At 48.2% G+C, this 20181-nt stretch overlaps 2 protein-coding genes across 7 annotated transcripts in view; one reads left to right on the top strand and one right to left on the bottom strand.

The window, feature by feature from the left end:
• GLB1L2 (galactosidase beta 1 like 2) overlaps positions 1-12820 on the top strand; it is a 44183-nt gene extending 31363 nt beyond the window's left edge. Inside the window, exons 10-21 of the mRNA XM_039253782.1 lie at positions 1522-1592; positions 4619-4703; positions 6384-6521; positions 7093-7173; positions 7585-7691; positions 8351-8491; positions 8790-8861; positions 9138-9216; positions 11406-11493; positions 11778-11889; positions 12326-12442; positions 12709-12820. Of these exons, the coding sequence (XP_039109713.1) occupies positions 1522-1592; positions 4619-4703; positions 6384-6521; positions 7093-7173; positions 7585-7691; positions 8351-8491; positions 8790-8861; positions 9138-9216; positions 11406-11493; positions 11778-11889; positions 12326-12442; positions 12709-12795 (1178 nt within the window). The 3' untranslated portion in view covers positions 12796-12820. The remainder of the gene's footprint in view (positions 1-1521; positions 1593-4618; positions 4704-6383; positions 6522-7092; positions 7174-7584; positions 7692-8350; positions 8492-8789; positions 8862-9137; positions 9217-11405; positions 11494-11777; positions 11890-12325; positions 12443-12708) is intronic.
• A 2987-nt stretch (positions 12821-15807) lies between these two features.
• The window catches only part of B3GAT1 (beta-1,3-glucuronyltransferase 1), a 30360-nt gene continuing 25986 nt past the window's right edge, over positions 15808-20181 (bottom strand). For all 6 annotated transcript variants that reach the window (XM_039253801.1, XM_039253800.1, XM_039253802.1 and 3 more), the window contains 3 exons: positions 19682-19978; positions 18859-18959; positions 15808-17992 (listed from right to left, as the gene is read on the bottom strand). In XM_039253801.1, the coding sequence (XP_039109732.1) occupies positions 18873-18959; positions 19682-19978 (384 nt within the window). In that variant the 3' untranslated portion in view covers positions 15808-17992; positions 18859-18872. The remainder of the gene's footprint in view (positions 17993-18858; positions 18960-19681; positions 19979-20181) is intronic.

Raw genomic sequence — 20181 nt, 5'->3', positions numbered from 1 at the left:
TTTCCCAGAGTGTGTGTGGCCCCAGGGGTGGGGCACCAGTGGGGAAGAGGCTGGGGAAGAGCCTTGAGGAGTGTGTGAGGCAGGGGACGGAGGTGTCCTCCCACTGCATGGGTGCCTGGGAGGTAAGGCAAGGCCTTAGGCTGGAAGTGGTGTGTAGTCAAAACTTCTTCAACTCTCCTAGGCTGGTTACTGACCGTTGCCCTTTGCAGTCTCCTGAGATTTTCTTGAAACTTGCTCTCTGCTTTGTCTTCTCTTTAGGTCTTGTTCTTTACAACCTTCCACTTTTACATTCCTATATTTTTATTTTAGTGGTGTGTGAGGAACTAGGAATAGTTGCTGTGTCAATGATAGTTGCTCTGTTAGCCATGCTAATCCTGTTCGTGTCTGAGATTTTTGCCTGCTCAGTTTCAAATAGGCCTCTTGTCTTCAAGGTTTCTCCTTAAAGTGAGGAGGGGTCTCGATGTAGAGTCTTATCCAGTAGATTGCTAGAGGATGGTGACATCCAAGGACAATGGGTCCATGTCAGATGGGCCTAGGGTTGTAGACCTACTCTGCTGCTCTGCAATTGTGTGACCTTGAAACAAGTTTTTTTTAACCTCCTAGAGCTTCAGCTATTGTTTATTTTTAATCATTGGTATATCAGTGGCGTATGTCCAACAGGAGAGTATCAGGGTGGCCAGCTTGGTAGGCTGGCCCGGTCTCTGTCATGTATTCCCAGACCCACTGGAGCTAAGACCAAGCCGAGTGCCTCTGAGTCCCACTGTCCAGGCAGACAACAGGCAGGCAAGGAGCCTCAGAGCCAAGTTCTGCAGCTGAGGTAGGCCAAGGGATCCATGGCCACAGGCCAAATATAGCATATATTTCTCTGGCATACCTTTCACTGGTGCCATTTATTATTATTTTTAAATGTTTATTTGTTTGTAGAGAGAGAATCCCAAGCAGGCTCTGCACTCTCAGTGCAGAGCCCGATCCAGGGCTCAAATCCATGAACCATGAGATTATGATCTGAGCCAAAAATCAAGAGTTGGACACTTAACCAACTAAACCACCCACACACCCCTCACTGGTATCATTTAAAAAATAATTTTAAATTATAAAATGGACACATTATGGAATGGAATCCAAAATTAGTCCTCATCTAAGGAATAAAAGGAGAGTTTTCATTTAGATTGTTACCTTGCACTAGATACTTGAGGTGCAAAATAAACATTTTGTAGGACTCTGGGCTCCTACAAAAGAATAACTAACAGAAATGCACACTCTCATTGTAAAAATTATGTTAATTAAGAACAGATGCCTAGTGAGTGACTGCCCTGTAAGCTCTATGCTGAATGGTAGAGTGTCCAAGACGAATAAGATAAATTTCCTGACATCAGAGGAACTTAACTCTGATTGGAGGTGGGAAGCAAGGTCAAGATTGGTTAATTTATTTTGCTGATGAATTGGGAAAGGTCTTGGTTAATTCAGAAGGTCTCCCTGGCTTTAAGACCATGGTTTCTCTTTTTTGCTTTCTGTTCACAGTGCTGGCCACCATCAACTTGCAATCACAGCATGAGCTGGAGTTATTAACCAACTTTCTCTTAAGTGTCCAGGTAAGTCTGGCCCAGGGACAGCTGCCTGTTCTCCTTGGTGTGAGTGTAGGAAGTTCTAGAGTCAAGTGGAATCTCTGTCAGAAAGTGGGTGGTGTTTTGGGGTACCTGCAGCTATGCCCAAGGCTCTGGATCAGGAAGAGAAGGACTCAGGACTTGCTCAGTCTTTCATCTCATAGCCATCCTTTTGCACTGTGGCTCCCAACCCCTGTGGTCTCCATGTTGCTGTTCCCCCAATCAGAAGAGCAGCATAGAAGCAGAGAAATTTCTCTTGAGTTGTTGCTATATAGACTGATGCATGGATGTGGTTTCCTGCCTCTTGAGAAAGGGGCCCTTTTTGGAATTCTAGGCTCAGTATGCTCATAGAGGCATTGGACTAGAATTTTGTGGACTCCACAAAAATGCTTTTCTGTCCTGTCCTGTGTGTCTGACCTTAACCTGTAAGACCCCTGTAGGACTAGAACGATTATTGTCAAGAGTAAAATGGGAAACCTGAGCCATTTCAGGTCAGAGGAGAGAGGAGTTTCTGAGTATAAGTCCACATATCTCAAGTTGATGGGAGTTTACAGTTAAATCCTATTCTGATTGATTTCTCTTCTCTAGAGTTCATGTGCCTGTCTTTCCTAAGGAGGCAGATGGAATCTGGCCACAGCCCATTCACAGATCTGAGGGCCCATCTTTCACCATGTCTTACTGAAGGGTGTGCTCCAAACTGTTACCACCTATTAGATGTAGGGATTGATCCCTGTTGGATCAATGAGCTGTTGGAGTGATCATATCACTCATGAATAGATGCCCACAGATATGCTGGGACTGTTCTATATCCCACCTTTTCCTTTTGTAGAGCAGAAGTAGCGTCTGAAGGCACATCCATCTGAAGTCACCGTGGCAGTGTGAAGCCATGGAGGATGAGGGCAGCCAATGTGTATGATGTGGCTACTTCTTGAGTTTAGAGGGATAAGCGGAATGAGAAGAGATAGGGCAGGATAGGAACTGACCCCAGGCAGATTTTGTTAGGCTGATCAGGGGGAGAAATAGTAGCTCTGGGTGGGCCCAGGTCTTCTTTCCTTCCTTTCTCCAGTGAAGGCACTGCGTGTGGAGTGTGGCCTGCAGTGACAAAGGCAGTAGGGTCTGTGTCCTCATGGGATGTGTGACCTACCTGTGGAGAGACGTGTCAAATAAACAGTTGCCCAACAACTGAGTAGGATTATGCTTGAGTGGGGTCCAAGGCAGGTATAGGATTTTGTGAGCTGCCCCTCTACCCACTCTATAGTGTGACTTCTCTGTGCTTCTCTTTCCTGTGAAGTGTGAATGATGACAGTACCTACTCATGGGGTTGAGGATCAAATGAGATAATATTTGGAAAGTACCTGGGACAGCAAGGCTTCATGATGGCTCCTTTATAATCATCCTTAGAGAGGGGCCCCATGCCTGTGCACGCAGTCCAGGTCATCCTGCTGACAGACTGATACTGCCAATGGCCTTTCTGTCCACAGTTCAGTGATGTCTGTTTTCCTCAAGGAATTGGACTTAGATCAAAGCTGCTTTGAATGCTCAAATAGAATAGGTCCAGCTCTGTTTAACTCTGGGATGTCCAAACCTCACTGGGTCCTTCATGTCCATGTCCAGTGATAGTTTCTTGAGCAATTCCCAAGTGGTAGGCACCATGTGCTAAAGGCTTTACATGTATTATTTCATTTAATTCTCCCAGCAACCAGGTGAGCTGTCTACTCATTGTACAGTTAAGGACACAGATTTGTAGAACAAATAGAGCACCCAGTAAGTGGCTGGTGAGGGAGTACATCACAGTCTGATTGAGGCAGAGCTCTGGCTCTTCACCACATTCTGTGGGGCAGTGACCTGGGCCACTGGTAGACACCCTCATACCTTGGCCCTGGCATCCTCAAGTCAGGGAGCTCCCTCCTGGCACTGGAGACTAATTGACATGTGACATTTAGAATCTACTTCTCCCTTAGTGACTTAAACATGGTACAGTGTATCCCCTTCTTGGGAGGGAGATGGGTGTAAAGACAACCAAGCTACCAGTCTTGCTAAAAAAATTGTTGTGACTACTTTGGCCTTTATTCTGGTGAAGATGGTATCTTCTACTCGATGGATAATAAATCTACCCCATCACTCTGGACCAGATTTTATTGCTCTGTATGTGTTACCCTCTAAATGTAAGGCCATTGCTAACAGAGAAAGTACTTGATAAATGAGGAAGGCTCTCTGGTGCGGAAACTGAAATATCAGCAAATTACTCCTTACACCTCCCCCAGATGCTCTGGTTCTTCTGCAAACATGGCAGAATAGAGCATGGCTGTGGGAATGATTTCTGCATCCCAGGGGCAATCCCATGCCAAAGTCAGTATTCTGAGGTAATAGTAAAGACTTAATTGTTATTGAACATCCTAGCCAAGGTGTGAAACCACATATTGTGGCTGCAGCGCCTGAAGTGTGAATAGATGTGCTATATGATGCCCTGATTTTCTTATCCAGTTTTGAAGACTTTTGTATAGCTAGACCTCAAGAAAGGGCCCACTCTATAGCCCTCTGACTTTTATAGCACCTGAGGGGTCTGCATACTTGGCGTGCCCTTCAGAAATGGAATTATCCTGATAGAACACTCTCCTTCCCTTTCTTGGCTTGACCCAGAAAGCAAACCAATGTAGGAAAAGATTCTCAGAGCACATGCTGAATTCTAATGCAGACTTACTTTGAACACACATCCCTGTATTTTCTCACTATCACCGTATGCAACATTAAAACCACATTATGGCAGCAGGGATTCCTTTATCAGCTGTGGTAGTTTGTTCCACTTTTCACCTGTAGCATGGATGTCACATGTGGAGATTAAGCTGGTACCGGTGCATTTGGCTCTTACCTGTGCTTTGCTTTTGATAAGCCCTTAAGTCAAGGAGTGGGTGGCTAGGGAAGAGTTGGGAGGGTAGAGGGGCTGGGATTTCCCTGAAGAAAGAGCTCCTTTCTGCATCTTTTGGCCAGCTAACTTCTCATTTTGTGGTACCCAGAGGGTTCAGCCCAAGATGGTGATGGAGTACTGGACAGGGTGGTTTGACTCATGGGGAGGCCCACACAACATCCTGGATTCTTCTGGTGAGTGCTTTGCTGTACCTACATCCACCATGTGTATTGACCTACATGTTAAAAATCAGTTCCAAATAACCTGCTAATTGATGTAAATGAGTTGTAGGGTGCAAGGCTCTTGGGATTATCTTCATGTTATATTCAGCTCTTGATATTCTAGAGTCATTTGTCTTGACATTTGAAGTGAATGGTAAGATTTTTAGCAGTGCTTTATTATGTTTATGTATTAGATAAGTAATGCATGCCTATTGCAAACTCCTAGCAAATACAGAAAATATAGAAAGAAGAAATAAAAATCCCAGAGCCCAGAGAAAACACATACGGTTGGCTGTTGAACAATGTGGAGGTTAGGGGTGCTGACCCCTTGCACAGTTGAATTCTGTGCATAACTTTTGACTCACCCCAAATGGAACTAACAGCCTGCTCTTGACCCAAAGCTTACCGAAAACATGAACAATTGATTAACACATATTTTGTACATTGTATGTATCATATACTGTATTACTACAATAAAGCGAGCTAGAGAGAAGACAATGCTATTAGGAAAATCATATGGAAGAGAAAATACTTCACAGCACTGCACTGTAAAAAAGCATATATAAGTGGAGCTGCACAGCTCAAACCATGTTGTTCAAGGGTCAGCTGTAGAGTGTGCTGGTAGTTTACTATCTATGTCTGCAGCCATGTACGCATACACAGATAAAGACATGGACACATGCAGTTGCATCAGCTCTGTGTTACCTACTTGTGCTAGTGACTGACACAAATGGAGAGCCTTTCCATACTATTAGAGATTCCATCACTGATTTAAAGAATGCAAAGAACCCTGTGGTATTGGTGATTAAAACACAATTTATTTAGCCATTCTCTTATTGATGAATACTTAGGCTGTTTCCAGTGATTTTCATTTTGTTTTTAGTTTATTTTTAGTTAATGTATTTTTTTTAGAGAGTGCAAGCATGAGTGGGGGAGGGGCAGAAGGAGGGAGGGAGGGAGAGAGAGAGAGAGAGAGAGAATCTTAAGCAGGTTCCAGTGCTCAGTGTGGGGGCCCCCGATGCAGGAAGGACTTGATCTCATGACCCCAGGATCATGACCTGAGCCAAATTCAAGGGTTGGATGCTCAACTCCTGAGCTCAATGCCTGACCCCCCCCAGGTGCCCCCCAGTGGTTTTTGTTAATTGAACACCATTGCAGTGGACATTCTTGAACATCCAGTTTTGCATACATGGCATATTATTTCCCTAGGGTAAGTTCCTAGCAGTAGAATTGCTACATGAATGAAATTTTGATATACATGTACTAAACTGCCCTCTGGCAAGATGTTAGCAATTCTTACTATTATTAAATGAGAATACTTATTTCCCACAGATTCATTAATACTGAGTATTAAACATTTTTAATATTTTCCAGTCTGATTGCCAATACGTGTGTGTGTGTGTGTGTGTGTGTGTGTGTGTGTGTGTGTGTGTATAAAAGTAGTTGATATTTCTGGAAGGCTGCAGCTTGGTGGCTGTGGTGCTGGCCCATTTCTCTTTGTACCCCTCATGTTCTGTGATTGCAGTTCTAGTGGAAGCTGAAGGGCAGAGCTCTGGAGTTGAATTTGATAGGGTTGGGGGATCAGGAAAACTGAGATGCTTGTTCCAATCTCTGACTCACTCTGCACATCCCCTCTCTCCCCTCCTGCTGCAGAGGTTTTAAAAACAGTGTCTGCCATCCTCGATGCCGGGTCCTCTATCAACCTCTACATGTTCCATGGAGGCACCAACTTTGGCTTCATAAATGGAGCCATGCATTTTCATGAATATAAGTCTGATGTTACCAGCTATGGTAAGTAGTCCCTGACACCAACCCTCCCTGGAACACCCCACATTTGAATGTCTGGGGCTTTTTATGGAGAATCCTTTGGGGCAGCATCTGGTGCCTTTAATGCATTTGGCTCTAGAGTGCATGGGGAAGGGATGGTTTTGCCCGGATTGTCACTTTTAAATTTATCGACCAGTATGAGACTGAAGCCCATGGTCATCCCTGTGAGTCTCTGGAAGTGAGGGGCATAGCCAGAGTGAGGGCAGGTCCTTTGATGAGTGCAGCCTCTTTGGGCCTTTGAGATGTGTGACTTCTGACCCCCCTTAGTCTGAGAGTCTGCAGAAGGTAGGCAAAATGCAGGAAATTGAGGGCCATGCTATGGCCATGGCACTTTTGGTGGCACTTTACAGCATTTAGTATTTATTGTACTAAAATCAGACTGATGGCTCACACCAAAAGTGTTTTGCCTCCAATTGCTGAGATGAGTACCCTGCCTCTATACGCCAGCTTCTCCTTTCTCTCTCTTTTTTTTTTTCTGCTGTGGACACTGTCCTGTGACACAGGTGACAAGTGACAGAGTCCTGGTGTCTTGCAGACTACGACGCCGTGCTGACAGAAGCGGGGGATTACACAGCTAAGTACTTCAAGCTCCGAAGTTTCTTTGGCTCCATCTCAGGTACCTGGCAGTCAGCAGACTTGAGCACTGATTTGGGCCCTTACTTTTGCTCTGAGACCCCTAAAGAGTTACTTCTTCACTATCCCACCTCAACCTCAGTTGACCTGTGTGCAAGAACATTCCTAGACAAGGACAGGCAAGTTTGAGAGACTGTTTTCATCATAGTTTGTGTGTTTGCAGCTTCATCTTTCTCTGGGTGGTAAGACTCCTGAGGGTATGAGAAAGTCCCCTGCATCCCAACCCCATGTTGCCTTCCCAGTGGGGATCAGGCAGTCTAAGACTGTTTACATCTTGGCTCCAGAAAAAAGGGTCACACTGGGATGTGGACAGGCGTGAGTCGGGGGCTAGGGAGGCTGGAGGAGGCGATGACTTTTTGGGTCCTTTGGGATGGCCCTCTCGTCTGTGTTGCAGGTGTTCCTCTCCCTCCCCAGCCTGACCTTCTTCCCAAGATTTCATATGAGCCCTTGAGACCGAATTTGTACCTGTCACTGTGGGATGCCCTGCAGTACATGGAGGAGGTGAGTGTGGCAGCGTGGGGAAGCCAGGGCAGTTGCTAGGCAGCCAAGCAGGGCTGTGGAGAGGGAAAAACAATGCTTGATAGCTTTGAGGTCTACTTTCTGACTTTAGAGCTCAGAGTTAAGAGAAAAGACTTGTGCTAGAGTATGAAGTGGGAAGGAGCAAAAAGAACTTGAAGAAAAACTGGGTAACACAGTAGGAAGTCCTTTTCTCCAGCCTGGGTGCACAGAGAGGAGGCTGAGGAGGCCCGTGAGTGGGCTTTATCCCCATCTGAGAAGAGGGTGTACCCTGGAGCTGACTCAGAGGGTGTGCTTTGATACAGAAGTGGTGGTGGATTGAAAGGCCACAGTTCTGGTACATTGCTGGGCTTCATTCCATTGCCTTCACACACCCCTGAGTCCCTGGATAGCCATGGGTTAATGTGATGAGAAGTCAAAATCAGAACTTTGGAGCTTGGAGAGCCAGTTGGCAGGATTAGCTCCCCATGTTTGTGTAATGAGAAGTCAAACTAGTAGAAAAGGTTAGAAGGCTCCCCGCCCTGCCCCCAGCCCCAGGTGGGGATTTGTCTGCTACTCCACACTCCCTGAGAAGGCTCAAGATGAAGTTGCTGCCTCTTTCTCCTCTGCCTAGCCTCCATCTCTCTCGACTTTTCTCTCTACAGCCAGTCAATTCTGAAAAGCCGGTCAATATGGAGAACCTGCCAATAAACAATGGAAATGGACAGTCCTTTGGGTACACTCTGTATGAGACTACCATTGCTTCATCCGGTGTCCTTAGTGGTCTTGTGCGTGACCGGGGACAGGTCGGAACATCTTCTTTTAATTCCTGTGACCTTGTAGTCATCCAGTCCTACCATATACATCTGACTCTCTCTCCTGAGTGCTCACATATCTGCCTGGTACCATTGTGTAGAAGTGGCCCATTGTTGTCAACCCTGCTGTCTTTTTCAGCTACAATCATGGGCATTCATTTTTCTCTATGCCTGACTAACCTCCATATTAACCACACACACATAATGTTACCCCTTCCTTTGCTTATCAGAGATTCCTCTTGTTCTCTCCTGTGGACCCATGAATGCTTTCTGTCCATCCATTTGGCAGGTATTTGTGAACACAGTGTCTATAGGATTCTTGGACTATGAAAAGAAGAAGATTGTTATTCCTTTGATCCAGGTTTGTTATTCTGGGGAGCTGGGTGATGGCTAGCACCAGCTGCTTTGTGAGCAGATTTGGTGGGAGTCAGAGAGGAAGACCTGGAATACAGGAGCCTTATTAACCACAGAGATGCTGATGGAAAGAGGGGCAGAGCATTAGTGTCTGATCAGTGGGTACTCTTTCACCCTCATCCTCAGAGTTCAGGGAAGAACTGGGGTTCCACAAAGAAACTCTGAGGTACAGCTTATGGCTGGGTAATCAGGCAGTCATCGTCGACCACTATGTTCCTGGCAGGGTTACACCAGGCTGAGGATCTTGGTGGAGAATCGTGGGCGAGTCAACTACGGGGATAATATTGATGACCAGCGCAAAGGTGGGTCATAGCATGTGCTGAGAGAAGATCTTCTAGTGCTTAGCAGTGCCTGGCTATTTTTTCTTCATACCAGCATCCCTGCAGGTCATGGAGGCTGACTCTAGTGAGGTGGAGTCATTATAGCCCATTGGAGGGAATTGGGTTATGGAAACCCATCGAACGGAGATGGGTCATGGAGGCCCATTGGAAGGAAGTGGTTTGTAGAGGCCTATTGGAGACAAATGAGTTGCAGAGAGCCATTGGGGGGAGCTGAACCATGGAAGTGCATTAGAGGGAGGTGGAAGTGGGCCTGAAAGTCCCACCTGGGTTCTGACCTCTTTCCTGTGCGTGTTGCCCACATGTCCACGGTGAACACATAGGAAACACTGAGTCAACCTTTCCAGATCTCTCTGGGCTGCAGTCTGCTTTAGCAGGGGACTATCTGCTTGGGTTGGGGTGGGGGTGGTGAGACTTAAGGAAGGGGATTCACAGAAATCCAAAAATGGCATAGGAGCCTTGCCTTCTTGGATCTCTACCCTCAATTTATTTTCCTGATCCACCTTGGAAATTCATTGATAGTCTCATTTGTGGTGGGGAGGAGGAGGTAGTACATACAGTAAACAAATGGTCTTGATGGTATGCTCCCCTAGGAATATTTTACCAACTCATTTTATTTTTTCCTGGGTTTTGTTTGTTTGTTGAGAGAGACAGATTGAGAGAGAGAGAGAGAGAGACAGAGAGAGACAGAGAGACAGAGAGAGACAGAGAGAGGTGGGGGAGGGGCAGAGAAGAGAGAATCCCAAGCAGGCTCCATGCCCGGTGTGGAACCTGACATGGGGCTCGATCTCATAACTGTGCGATCATGACCTGAGCCAAAATCAAGAATTGGATGCTCAACAAACTGAACCACCCAAGTGCCCCTATTTTTCCTGGTCTTCAAAATCTTCTCTGCTTAAATTTGCGTCTTCCTTTTCATCAGTCAAAATATGGGTGGTTTCATGTAAGTTTTGACATAAGAATTTAGACAAATAAATCCTACCAATGTAAGGGACACTGGTGACCTCCCAACTCTCATGGGTGTTTGCCTTTGTAATGAGGAAGTCTGTGGATCCCTTCCCTGCCTGCTAGGGAAACACTGTGGCCCAGTCATTGGGGGCTTCTTGGGTCCTGGGGATTGGCTCTCTCCAGTTGGGCCTCACAGTTGCTTTTAGCACTGTCCAGGCTTATCTTCCTTTTCCCCTAAGCAACCCCCCAGTGTTCCTCTCTAGATTTCGTCTTCTTCCTCCAAAGAGCTCCATCTCTAGGCCTCTCTTCACTTCCTTTGCTCTCCTGGGGGCAGGAAGGGACTACCAGCCTGACCCTGTTCCCAGTCTTTGCTTCTCAGATCCCTGATTAAGATGTGACCTGGACTCTCACTGTGGAGTACTTACCCCTGTAACAGTTCAGTGTTTATAAGTCATAGACCTCCCACCATACACACCTGTTCCTGCCATTTAAGAGTCCACAGGCTCTATGAAACCTGTTTGCGGTCTCCACCCTATTTGCAATCCCTCTTCAGCAACTTAGCAGCTCCATGATTGTGAGGACCATGGGAGCTGCTCCAGGATGAACATCGATGGCCCCTCCCCCGAGGCACTAATCACTATGCAAGTGTGCATGAGTTCTGAGAGTCAGATGCCCAAATCATATTGCCATCTGTTCACAATTCAAATACTTAAACAATGTATCCTTATTCTTAGGCCATGTAGAAGATTTCTGGCTGAGTTATTAGGTCTGTTTAGTTTGGGACCCCACTGAATCTGACCTTGAAGCTAAGTTAGAACTGCTGTGACCTCTTGATCGTTTGTCCATTGGGCCTTATTTGATTGTGTTGGAATTCTCATCCCTAAAAGGGAGTTTCCTCTTCAGAGAGAGGCCAGAGACTGTTCTCACCCAATGACATTCTCAGCCTTGTCATTGCCCTTAGATGTATTCTTCCATGCAAATCTTAGGGAAGGCCTGGCAGATATTGCCATTACTCACTCTTCTCTCCTTTGGGATTACTAGAGAAGGTTTTATACCATGTGAAGATCTCTGTAGGCAGTATATACTTCTGGAGGAATTTTCACTTGAACTTTCCAGAAACTCTCCATGTATGTGCCAGGCTGTCACTGGGTCAGCTGTGCCCCTGCCTTTAGCCTTACTCATGTTTCCTTGGCTTCTTCCCACAGGTTTAATTGGAAATATCTATCTGAATGATTCTCCCCTGAAAAAATTCAGAATCTACAGCCTGGATATGAAAAAGAGCTTCTTTCAGAGGTGGGTCCCCACCCCATGAAATGTGTGTACCCGTGGATAACATGCAGTAAGAGCCAGGAAGGCCCTGCTCTGGCCTAGCTCCTCCCACTCAAGTGTAAACAGACTCAGAGCCCAGAGCAGCTTGCCCAAGTAGGAGCAGTACCACTGCTAGAGACTAGGGAATTTCCGTGATACCGTGGTTAACACGTGGGGGGAATTTGGGATACCTTTGCGACTGAGTGTGGGACAGGGTCCTGATATGAGAAAGTCCCCTCCTTCTTTCTTGTCTTCTGTTCTGTTCACAGGTTCAGCATCGACAAATGGAGCCCCATTCCTGCAGTACCTACGTTCCCTGCTTTCTTTTTGGGTGCCTTGTCAATTTCCCTTTCCCCTTTTGACACCTTCATGAAGCTGGAGGTTTGTAGTCCCCTCCCTGCCTGGGTTCTCCAGTCTTCCCTCTGAGGGCTCTGAGACCAAGCCCCTGTACTTGCCCTTGCTGGAGCCTTCTCTATCACCTGCACCCTGAGAGTCTCTGTCTTGGTGTTGCCCTCTCTGAAGGGTCCCTGGGGCCTCCCTGGGGTAAGGGAGTGGACTCAAAGCAGAATAACCACCTGGTGATACTTCTCAGGGTCCAGGGGTGAGCTTGGGTGCCTTGCTAGGGAGACTCAGAGCTAGTGGAAACAGGAGATAGAATACCCCATGTGTTAACCTCATGGCTGTCAAAATATCCATTCACACTGATATCTTGGAAGCTGAGGGAAGAACACAAGGCATGTGTCTGTCTGTCTTTCCATGTGACTTTATATTCAGTGCCTTTCATAGTCAACTAACCCCTTTCCCACTCTGCTTAAAGGGCTGGGAGAAAGGGGTTGTATTCATCAATGGCCAAAACCTTGGACGCTACTGGAACATTGGACCCCAGGAGACCCTCTACCTCCCAGGTGCCTGGTTGGATCAAGGTATCAACCAGGTGGGAATACTTGCAAGTCTTTCCCTCGTCCCAGCCCTCCCCTGTATCACAGTGTTTCCCTGGGGGCCCTGGGTCACAGTCTATTAAGGCTGGTTAGGGCAGGAGAGGGGGCAGAAGGTTTAGCCAGCCCCTTCTGTGTTCCTCCTTGGCACTGATGAGTCCCCGTTCCTTCCAGCCTGGTTCTCAATCCCTTCCCCTGAGGTACCCTCATCTGGCTCCAAGACACATCTCGGCTGCTGTCATACACCAGCCCTTTTCTCCCCCAGGTCATTGTTTTCGAGGAGAAGATGGCAAGCCCTGTGATACAGTTCACTGAAACACCCCATCTAGGCAGGAACCAGTACCTTGATTGAACAGCACCGCTCCGCACCCCCTGGTGGTGGGAAGCAGGAGAGCACCACTGTCCTCCGGGCTGAGGAAGGCCTGGTGCTCTGCTCCCTGACACCCTCCCATGCGGGAGAGTTTCCTTAAGTAGCATTCTCAGGCAGACAGGGAGCTACAGCTCTGCCCCCTACTTGAATTCAAGACCCTAAACTTGGAAGAACTGAAGAAGTGGGATAGGAGGAAGGGACCCCCTTCTTACCTAAATGGCTTCTTGACTGGGCTTTGTTGATGGCATTTTTCCTTCTTGCCTGCTTTTCTGGGAGAGGACAGAGGGATGTCTCTCTGGGGGTGGGAATGTCTCATGAGATCTGCACGTGATGAGGTTTGCTCCCGTGATGTTCTTGCCTGCACTCAGCCATGGCCCTCATGGCCCCTTTTCATTTCTGAAATAGAAGCTTTGTCACCATTTGTTGAGGATGGGGAAGGGGGTGGATGTCTCACCTCTCTCTGGGATTCTGGAAGAAGCTCCATTTGAGAGACACATACATCGTCTCCTTTTCCTTTCCACTTTAACTGCATCTGATAGGATGACAAGCCAAGCTTAGGAGAAACAGAAATACTCAGTCTAGATTAGAGAGTATTTCCAGTTTTGCTTGATGAGAAGGAACATCAGCTGAGGAGGGAATGTAGGTCCTAGTAGGAACCACACCCTGATCTGAGGCTCCAGCTCCAGTGTTTTGGGCAGGGAGCCTCCCCGCTCTGTTGGTGTAGCCACAGGGCCTACAGGCCTAGCCCAGACCTTGCTTCCAGCTTGTTCTCTCTCTCCTTCAGTCCTTGTAACTAAGCAGGAGGGAGGAGAGGCAGCCTTCCTTTGCAATTATCTGTCCAAATTTGAGGTGGTTGTTCTAGGGATCAAGTTCACTTGATTCACTTGATCAAGTTCAGGGGCTCAGGTTCACTGTCCTGAATTGCAATAAAGCAAGAATTGAATCAAACCCTTTTAAGTGATATTTCTGATCTCATCTGTGCCCCTGTTTACCACAGGCAAAGGCATTGTGGGGTCAGGCACCCATTTAGTCCATCTGGCACTGAGAATCTAGACACTGGCTTTACCCAGTTAGGGGATGATCTAGCTTCTGGCTCTTTACCACCTTCCTCCTGACCTTCATTCTGCCTGAAATGTCATTGTGGATCAGAAGTCCTTGGACTTGGAGAGGAGGAGAAGTCAAGTATAGATTCACTCTGGTGCTGGTGGATAGTTCTAAGAATCTGCTAGATAGCCAAGAGCTCGACATGTGACTTAGCTACAGAGGGTGACTTTTCCTTACAAATAACATCTGGATTGTACTTCCACAAGATAATTATTGCCAGTAATAATCAAACTTAAGTAGCCAACACCTCTCCAGGACCGTGCCTATGCCACAAGTCCATGAAGACGTGGGGAATAGCAGGCTCCCAGCCACCCCATGGCTTACATCTTGGGCTTGGCTAAGGAAAGGACTCTGCAGTAGGGCATTTGTGGTAGGTAGCCACTGGGCCCATGAGCTGAGCCTGGGTCAAGGACAGACAGTTACAAGCGCTGGGCCCAAAGGTCCTGCTATTTGGGGATGACCAGCACTGGGAGCAGTACCACTGCACCTTACTTTATACCTGACCATGTTTTTACAAAGGTGTATGTACAAGTTGGCTTTGTTGGAAGATGTGATAGGGAACTGGTATTTAAATGAATATTACAGTGAATCCTTTTATAAAGTGCAGCATTCCCCTTGAATTGCTTTTATCCAAATCTGTGCAAGGATTCATTGGTCCTCATGTACCAACTTACTGTTCTTGACCTTCTTATCTGCCATCTAACCTTGAAGCTTCTCTTTGTCAAAGCCCCTTGGCAGAGCTCATCTTCCAGAGTTTATTCATGTTTGTCCAGACCTTCCCTACTGGACGGCCTCATCAAAGAATCTTTAGAAGACTCCTCATGACCCCCACATCTCCAGGCTCGCTCCTTGGGCCTCTTCTTCCCTCTGCCCACACTCACTGTGGGTGGCATCACTAACCAGGGTTTGTAAACAGCCTCGACATTCATGCTCTCCAATGTTTATCTCCATCTGAGCTCCAGACCTACCGGCTCTGCACTCAACTTTGCTCCTACATGTGATGACAAAGTCCAGTTACACCCCATGATTCCTCCTGCAGGAAATGGCCGTTTTATTCTGTGTCTCAGATTGGTTTTAGCTTCTTCTCCATTTCGTATTGCACAACCACTCCACCACTCCACTCTCCTGGCCGTACCTCAGACACATCCAGAACCTGACCACTTCTCTCTGCCCCAAGCCTTGCTCTTCTTATTCACCATCATCTCTTGCCTGGATCATGGCAGGAGCCACCTCCACTAGCCTGGCCTGCCCTCTGTTTATGGTCAGCACAGAAAGGGGAGTGATTCCTTTACAGGTCAGTTTGGTTCTTTGCTCCAGACCCTCCAATGGCTCCAGTTCCATTTTCACTTGCAGGAGAAGCCAAAGGCTTTGCCCTGGTTCTCAGGGCCAATGTATTCTGTGCACCCCACCGACTGTATCCATCTTACCTCCCACCCTAACCCCTCCCATCTTGCCAGTCAGTTGTAGGCACACTGGCCTTTTTGCTGATCTTTAAACATGCTAAGTAAGTACTCTCCACATAGGAGTGAGTTCCCTTTTCTGGAGTGGTCTGATCCAGGTAACTGTGTGTGTGTACTCTGCTGCTCTGCTGGGTCCCCTTGTCAGGGAGGCCTTTCTGACCACCCTAGAGAAGGGATCAGCTCCCCTCAGCTACACTCTGACACCCCCCTCTGGCCTCATACTTCTCGTTAGACCAGATCAAATCTGAACTACTGTAGATATGCCTGGTGCCCATCTGTCTCCTCCCCCAAGGAGGGAAGCTCCATGAAGACAAGTGCTCTGTGCTAGCTCCTAGAATAATGCCTGCTTAAAGTAGGCACCTGCCAAGTAAATACTTGCTGGATAACTAAAGCAGTAAATGAGAATGAAGTAAGGCAGGGCTGCAGAGGATTAGGGCTGTTAAAAACCATGTTTGACTTTTAATTTTGGAAACAAATTTAATACAGTTAAAACAGACCAGATGGTGTAGCTGCACAGGCTCCACCCTCACCCCAGGCTCTGTTCTGGTGGCTCCTAGACCCCAGCCTCACTCCTTTGTGGTGGGGAGCAGGAACACACTGGGTTTGGGAAACAAATCGTAGTCATGGACCCAACTCTGATTGGTCACAAACTCATTCCCAACAAAGATGAAAGCTGCAGTCCACCAGGGTTATAATTATAAATAAATACACATGCAGCTAAGAGAGGCTATTAGGTGAAAACAACGGAAATAGCATCCGCCAAAAAAACAAAAGTAAAAACAGAGAGAGAATATCCCATTTTGTTGTTCATTATCAATTTCCTGAAAAATGAGCCCTGGGTTTTTGGCTAAGAAGGTGGCCTAAGACCAGCCAGGCTGACCTGAGCATTCAGGGCTGGTTTCTGTGAGTGAGGCAGTGCCATGCCTGGGCATGAATTCACTCATTTGGTGGGTGCCCTGTGCACACCTCCTCCCTCGCCTCCCATGCCAACCCACTTGATTCCGAGTGGTTGATTCTAGAGCCACCATTGAAAGTGTAAGAGGCTGGGAATGTCCTGCAAGGTGGCTCAGGGTTCTCAGGGATATGATCCCATTGGATACTTTCACGAATGCTGTGGGAAGTTAAATCCATTTCAAAATAGGCAGCCAATGCTATTTTTTCAGTGTTAGGTTGCTGGACTGAATCCTACCCACTCACCCAAGAGTGGGTTCTCAACGGTCCTCAGACTGGTCCTGTGAGTTTAAATGGAGTGGGGGCTGTTAGCGTTAAAAAATAAACACCTCTTCAGTAGGCTCAGGCCTTTCCTTTTCCTCCAGTCGGGAGGAAAATTGTGCTTCCAACTTTCAGGAGCGTGAGTGATGGCCAGCAGAGGGCTGTCCCTGTCATTAGCCTCCAGGTGCAGGGAAGTAGCACATGCACACTGTTCGTCCTCAGGAGTGGGGGTGGGGGTGGGGAGAAGGAACAAGCAGGAGGCTTGTTCTCATGCTCCCAGCTCAGGGAGAAGGGGAAGTTTTGTTCCCACTATGCGTTTACAATAGAATGATTTCCAGACTAGAGTGTGCTCAGGTCTCCTTTCCCCTTGGGTCCAAATGATCTCTGCCTCTTTTCCACAAGTCCCTCTGCTAACCCAAAGCCCCTGCCTCCCCCAAACAGGGCAGGAAGGAGTATGGAATGGCCCCTGCCTCCCTCCCTTTTCTGCCTTGCCCACTCCTGGCTCACTTCAGCCCCTGAGGTCTATGATTCTCAAGAGCTCCTGCCCTCCCCAGTCCCAGCCCAGGCAAGGGACCCTTGAGCCCAGAGGGCAGTGGGGAGGCAGTGTCTAGGCAGAGGCCCACATGATCTTAGTCCGGGTCAGTCCATGACCTGTACTGGCTCGAGGGCCCACCTCCTTCCCTCTGCTGGAAGGAGCAGGCTTGAGGGATGTGGGGCCAGAGTAAGGGACTCCACTCCCACCACAGCCTGAGGTATGGGGGAACCTGATGGCAGGCCCAGGCTCCCCTCATGCAAGGTGTTGCCTGTTGGGTTCAAAGACAGCCTTATGCTCTGGAAATAGGAACCAGAGGAAAGCCAGAGAGGTATGTCTATTGAGAGTAGCTCTCCAAGGAGGGTGGTGGTGGTGGTGGTGGTGTTCCTGATGCCTGGGCAGGGGGTTGCTCTTCTGTCTTTAGAATTCCCTGGCCAGGTGGCCTGTGCAGTCGTGCTGTGCCCCAGGAGCAGGAAGCCAAGCAAGACCACACTACACTTGACAGCCGGGGTCTTTTCACCTCTCTCCCAGCCTGGCATCACCCCAGGGCTTAGGTGCCCACCTCACCTGCTCCCTCGGGCCCTGCCAGTGCAGGAAGCTCTGGGGAGGTGTGCCAGGGCCCTGGCTCGCTGGTTGGCATGACTTGGCTAGCAGCTGGGCCCCTGGTCATGTTGGATGGAAGAGAACAACAGGTCTGGGATTTCTGTGCTTTAAATTCTCCGTCCTTTGTTCTGGCATCAGGCTGGGCTCTCTCTGAAGCCCCCAGAATAGAAAGGAGAGTGATGGTGATTCCTTAGGAGTTTGCCTTGGAGGGACCATCAGCCATGGGGAGAGGATGGAAGGCCAGGAACAGGGTTTGAGGAGGAGGCTCCTGTGAAGGGGAGAAGAGGAATATGGGTGAGGCGTTTAAGCAGGGAGGCAGGTGAGGGGCAGCCAGTCTGGCCAAACTGCTCAATCATGAGCCCCCATCGGGGTTCACCCAGGAGCTCCACAGAACCCAACCCCTAGGGTCCTCTGTAAATCCGTTATTGAGAGGTGGGTGGAGAGTGACCAGTGACAAGGTGAGGAGGCAGGGAATGGGGCTCTGTACGGATGCATTTTCAGTGGCACTGTTCAAGTTGATATTTTGGTTCAAGGCACAAAACGGGCGAGACTGACACTCCATGGTCTCCTGTGGGCAGGGCAGCTGCAAACATGATACAGAAGTTAAGCTTAACTCTGGGGCCAGAAGACAGATGTGTATCCCACCGTCTGTGCTCCCACCTCTGGGATGAGATTATAGAAAAGTCCATAAATTCCTGACTTGGACAAACAGGTGGCACAATTTACTTCATTTAGCTTCTCTGAACACCATTTCTTTACCTCTAAAATGTAGATAGATCCTGTGGCCTACTTCAATAGAAATTTTTAAAGAATCAAATAAAAGTACAACACTTATATACGACTCTTTATGTACCAAAGCTTGTTCTTGGCTCCCCTAACAACCCATTTTACAGATCAAGAAACTGGGGCCTAGGGGCGCCTGGGTGGCTCAGTCAGTTAAGCATCTGACTTCGGTTCAGGTCATGATCTCACGGTTCATGGGTTCGAGTCCCGTGCCTCTTCCACTATTGCTGCATTTGCCCTGTCCTCCCACAATTAAAAACCAAGAGGAAAAGCCTTGGCAGATTTATTCCACTCCACACTTGGGGTGCCCCTGCCCAGTGTGTTGTCTGTCTACCCTTGTCACTGCCATACCTGTATCCTGGGGCTCAGATCTCCACAGTGGGGTCAGTGAAGCCTTTTTTCCCCTCGTTCACCAGCACCGGCTTCTCTGTCCGTGTGTGCCAGACCAGGATCTGTGTGTCCAGAGACACGGAACAACATGGGGCAGGCCCCCCTAACCTCACCCTGCCCCCTCCCGGGTCCCTCCCACACTCCACAGGTACTTCTGCTGCCCCTCCATCCTGTCCTTGTTCTTTATTTCTACCTGCCCCCTCAATCTTGCTGTTTGTACATATGGTGCATTCAAATTCTCTGTTGGAAATATGAAGTGTGCAGCTACAGAAAATAGACAAATAAGTCCCAAGATTTCCTCTTCTCATCTTCCCCTGTGTTTCTTGATGGGTCTCTCTACAAAGGGAGACATTTCTTCAGGAGGCTTCAGCTCAGCCAAGTGATAGTCCTGGCCCTAGCTGGAGCAGTCCAAATTAGAAGCTGTGTGTATGTGTACATGTGCATGCAAGCATGTGTGTGCCCGTGTGCATGCACCCAGGTATGCACACATTCATGCATATGTGGGCACATGTGTCTAGAGCCTAGCTGTTTTGAGGTTTGGGAGGGGATGTTACCCTTGGTCTTCCTCACTGCCTGCCACCCTCTCCATTTCCGTGCTTTAGCATGATGGCCTGACTAGGGATAAGCTACCTTCCTGGGAGGGTGTTCTAGGAGGCATGGTTCTAGGCTGGTCCTTTGCAAGGCAGTTTTGAGGTCTTTATTTCCTTCCCTCTGATCTGTAGGGAGCGTTTGGATGGGCTGGGAAAAGCTTGCATTGTACCTGTCAGTTCTGCTGAGGATTTACCTTGGTGCAATTGGCTGCCTTGGGCTCCAGGTCATTGAGGGTAACAAGTTCTCGGAGGAGGCTGCTTTCCTGGTAGCCTCCCTTCACGCCACGCAGCTTGAAGTAGGCCTGGCTACGCTGTAGAATGAGCCTCAGGTTGACTGCAAATCCAGCCATGTCTATTGCAAATGGTCTATGCGGGTCGAACACTGTCTTCCAGCCGACCACCTTCCCAGCTCCGTTGACCCGTGGGGCCTCGTACCGAAGGCCACCAACGAAAGCAACGGGCCACACAGACACCCTCCTGGTGCTGCGCATCTACAAGAGGGGATCCAGAGTCAGGACACATGGGACTGATGATAGGGTGTGGTGCCTGTCCCCAGAGAAGGGGAAATCAATTAACTCTATGCCCAGCCCTGTTTCCAGATGCATTCTCTATAGTGGGCATCTGCAGAGGAACCTGCCTTGCCATAAGCAAGGCCTGACCTGTCACCCCTGCTGAAATGCTTTTTCATAAGACT

Source organism: Hyaena hyaena, unplaced genomic scaffold (genome assembly GCF_003009895.1).
Source record: "Hyaena hyaena isolate Hyena2069 unplaced genomic scaffold, ASM300989v1 scaffold_465, whole genome shotgun sequence".
NCBI classification, from domain to species: Eukaryota; Metazoa; Chordata; class Mammalia; order Carnivora; family Hyaenidae; genus Hyaena; species Hyaena hyaena.
Note: the sequence above shows the minus strand (reverse complement) of the source record. Positions and strands in the feature narration are given on the sequence as shown.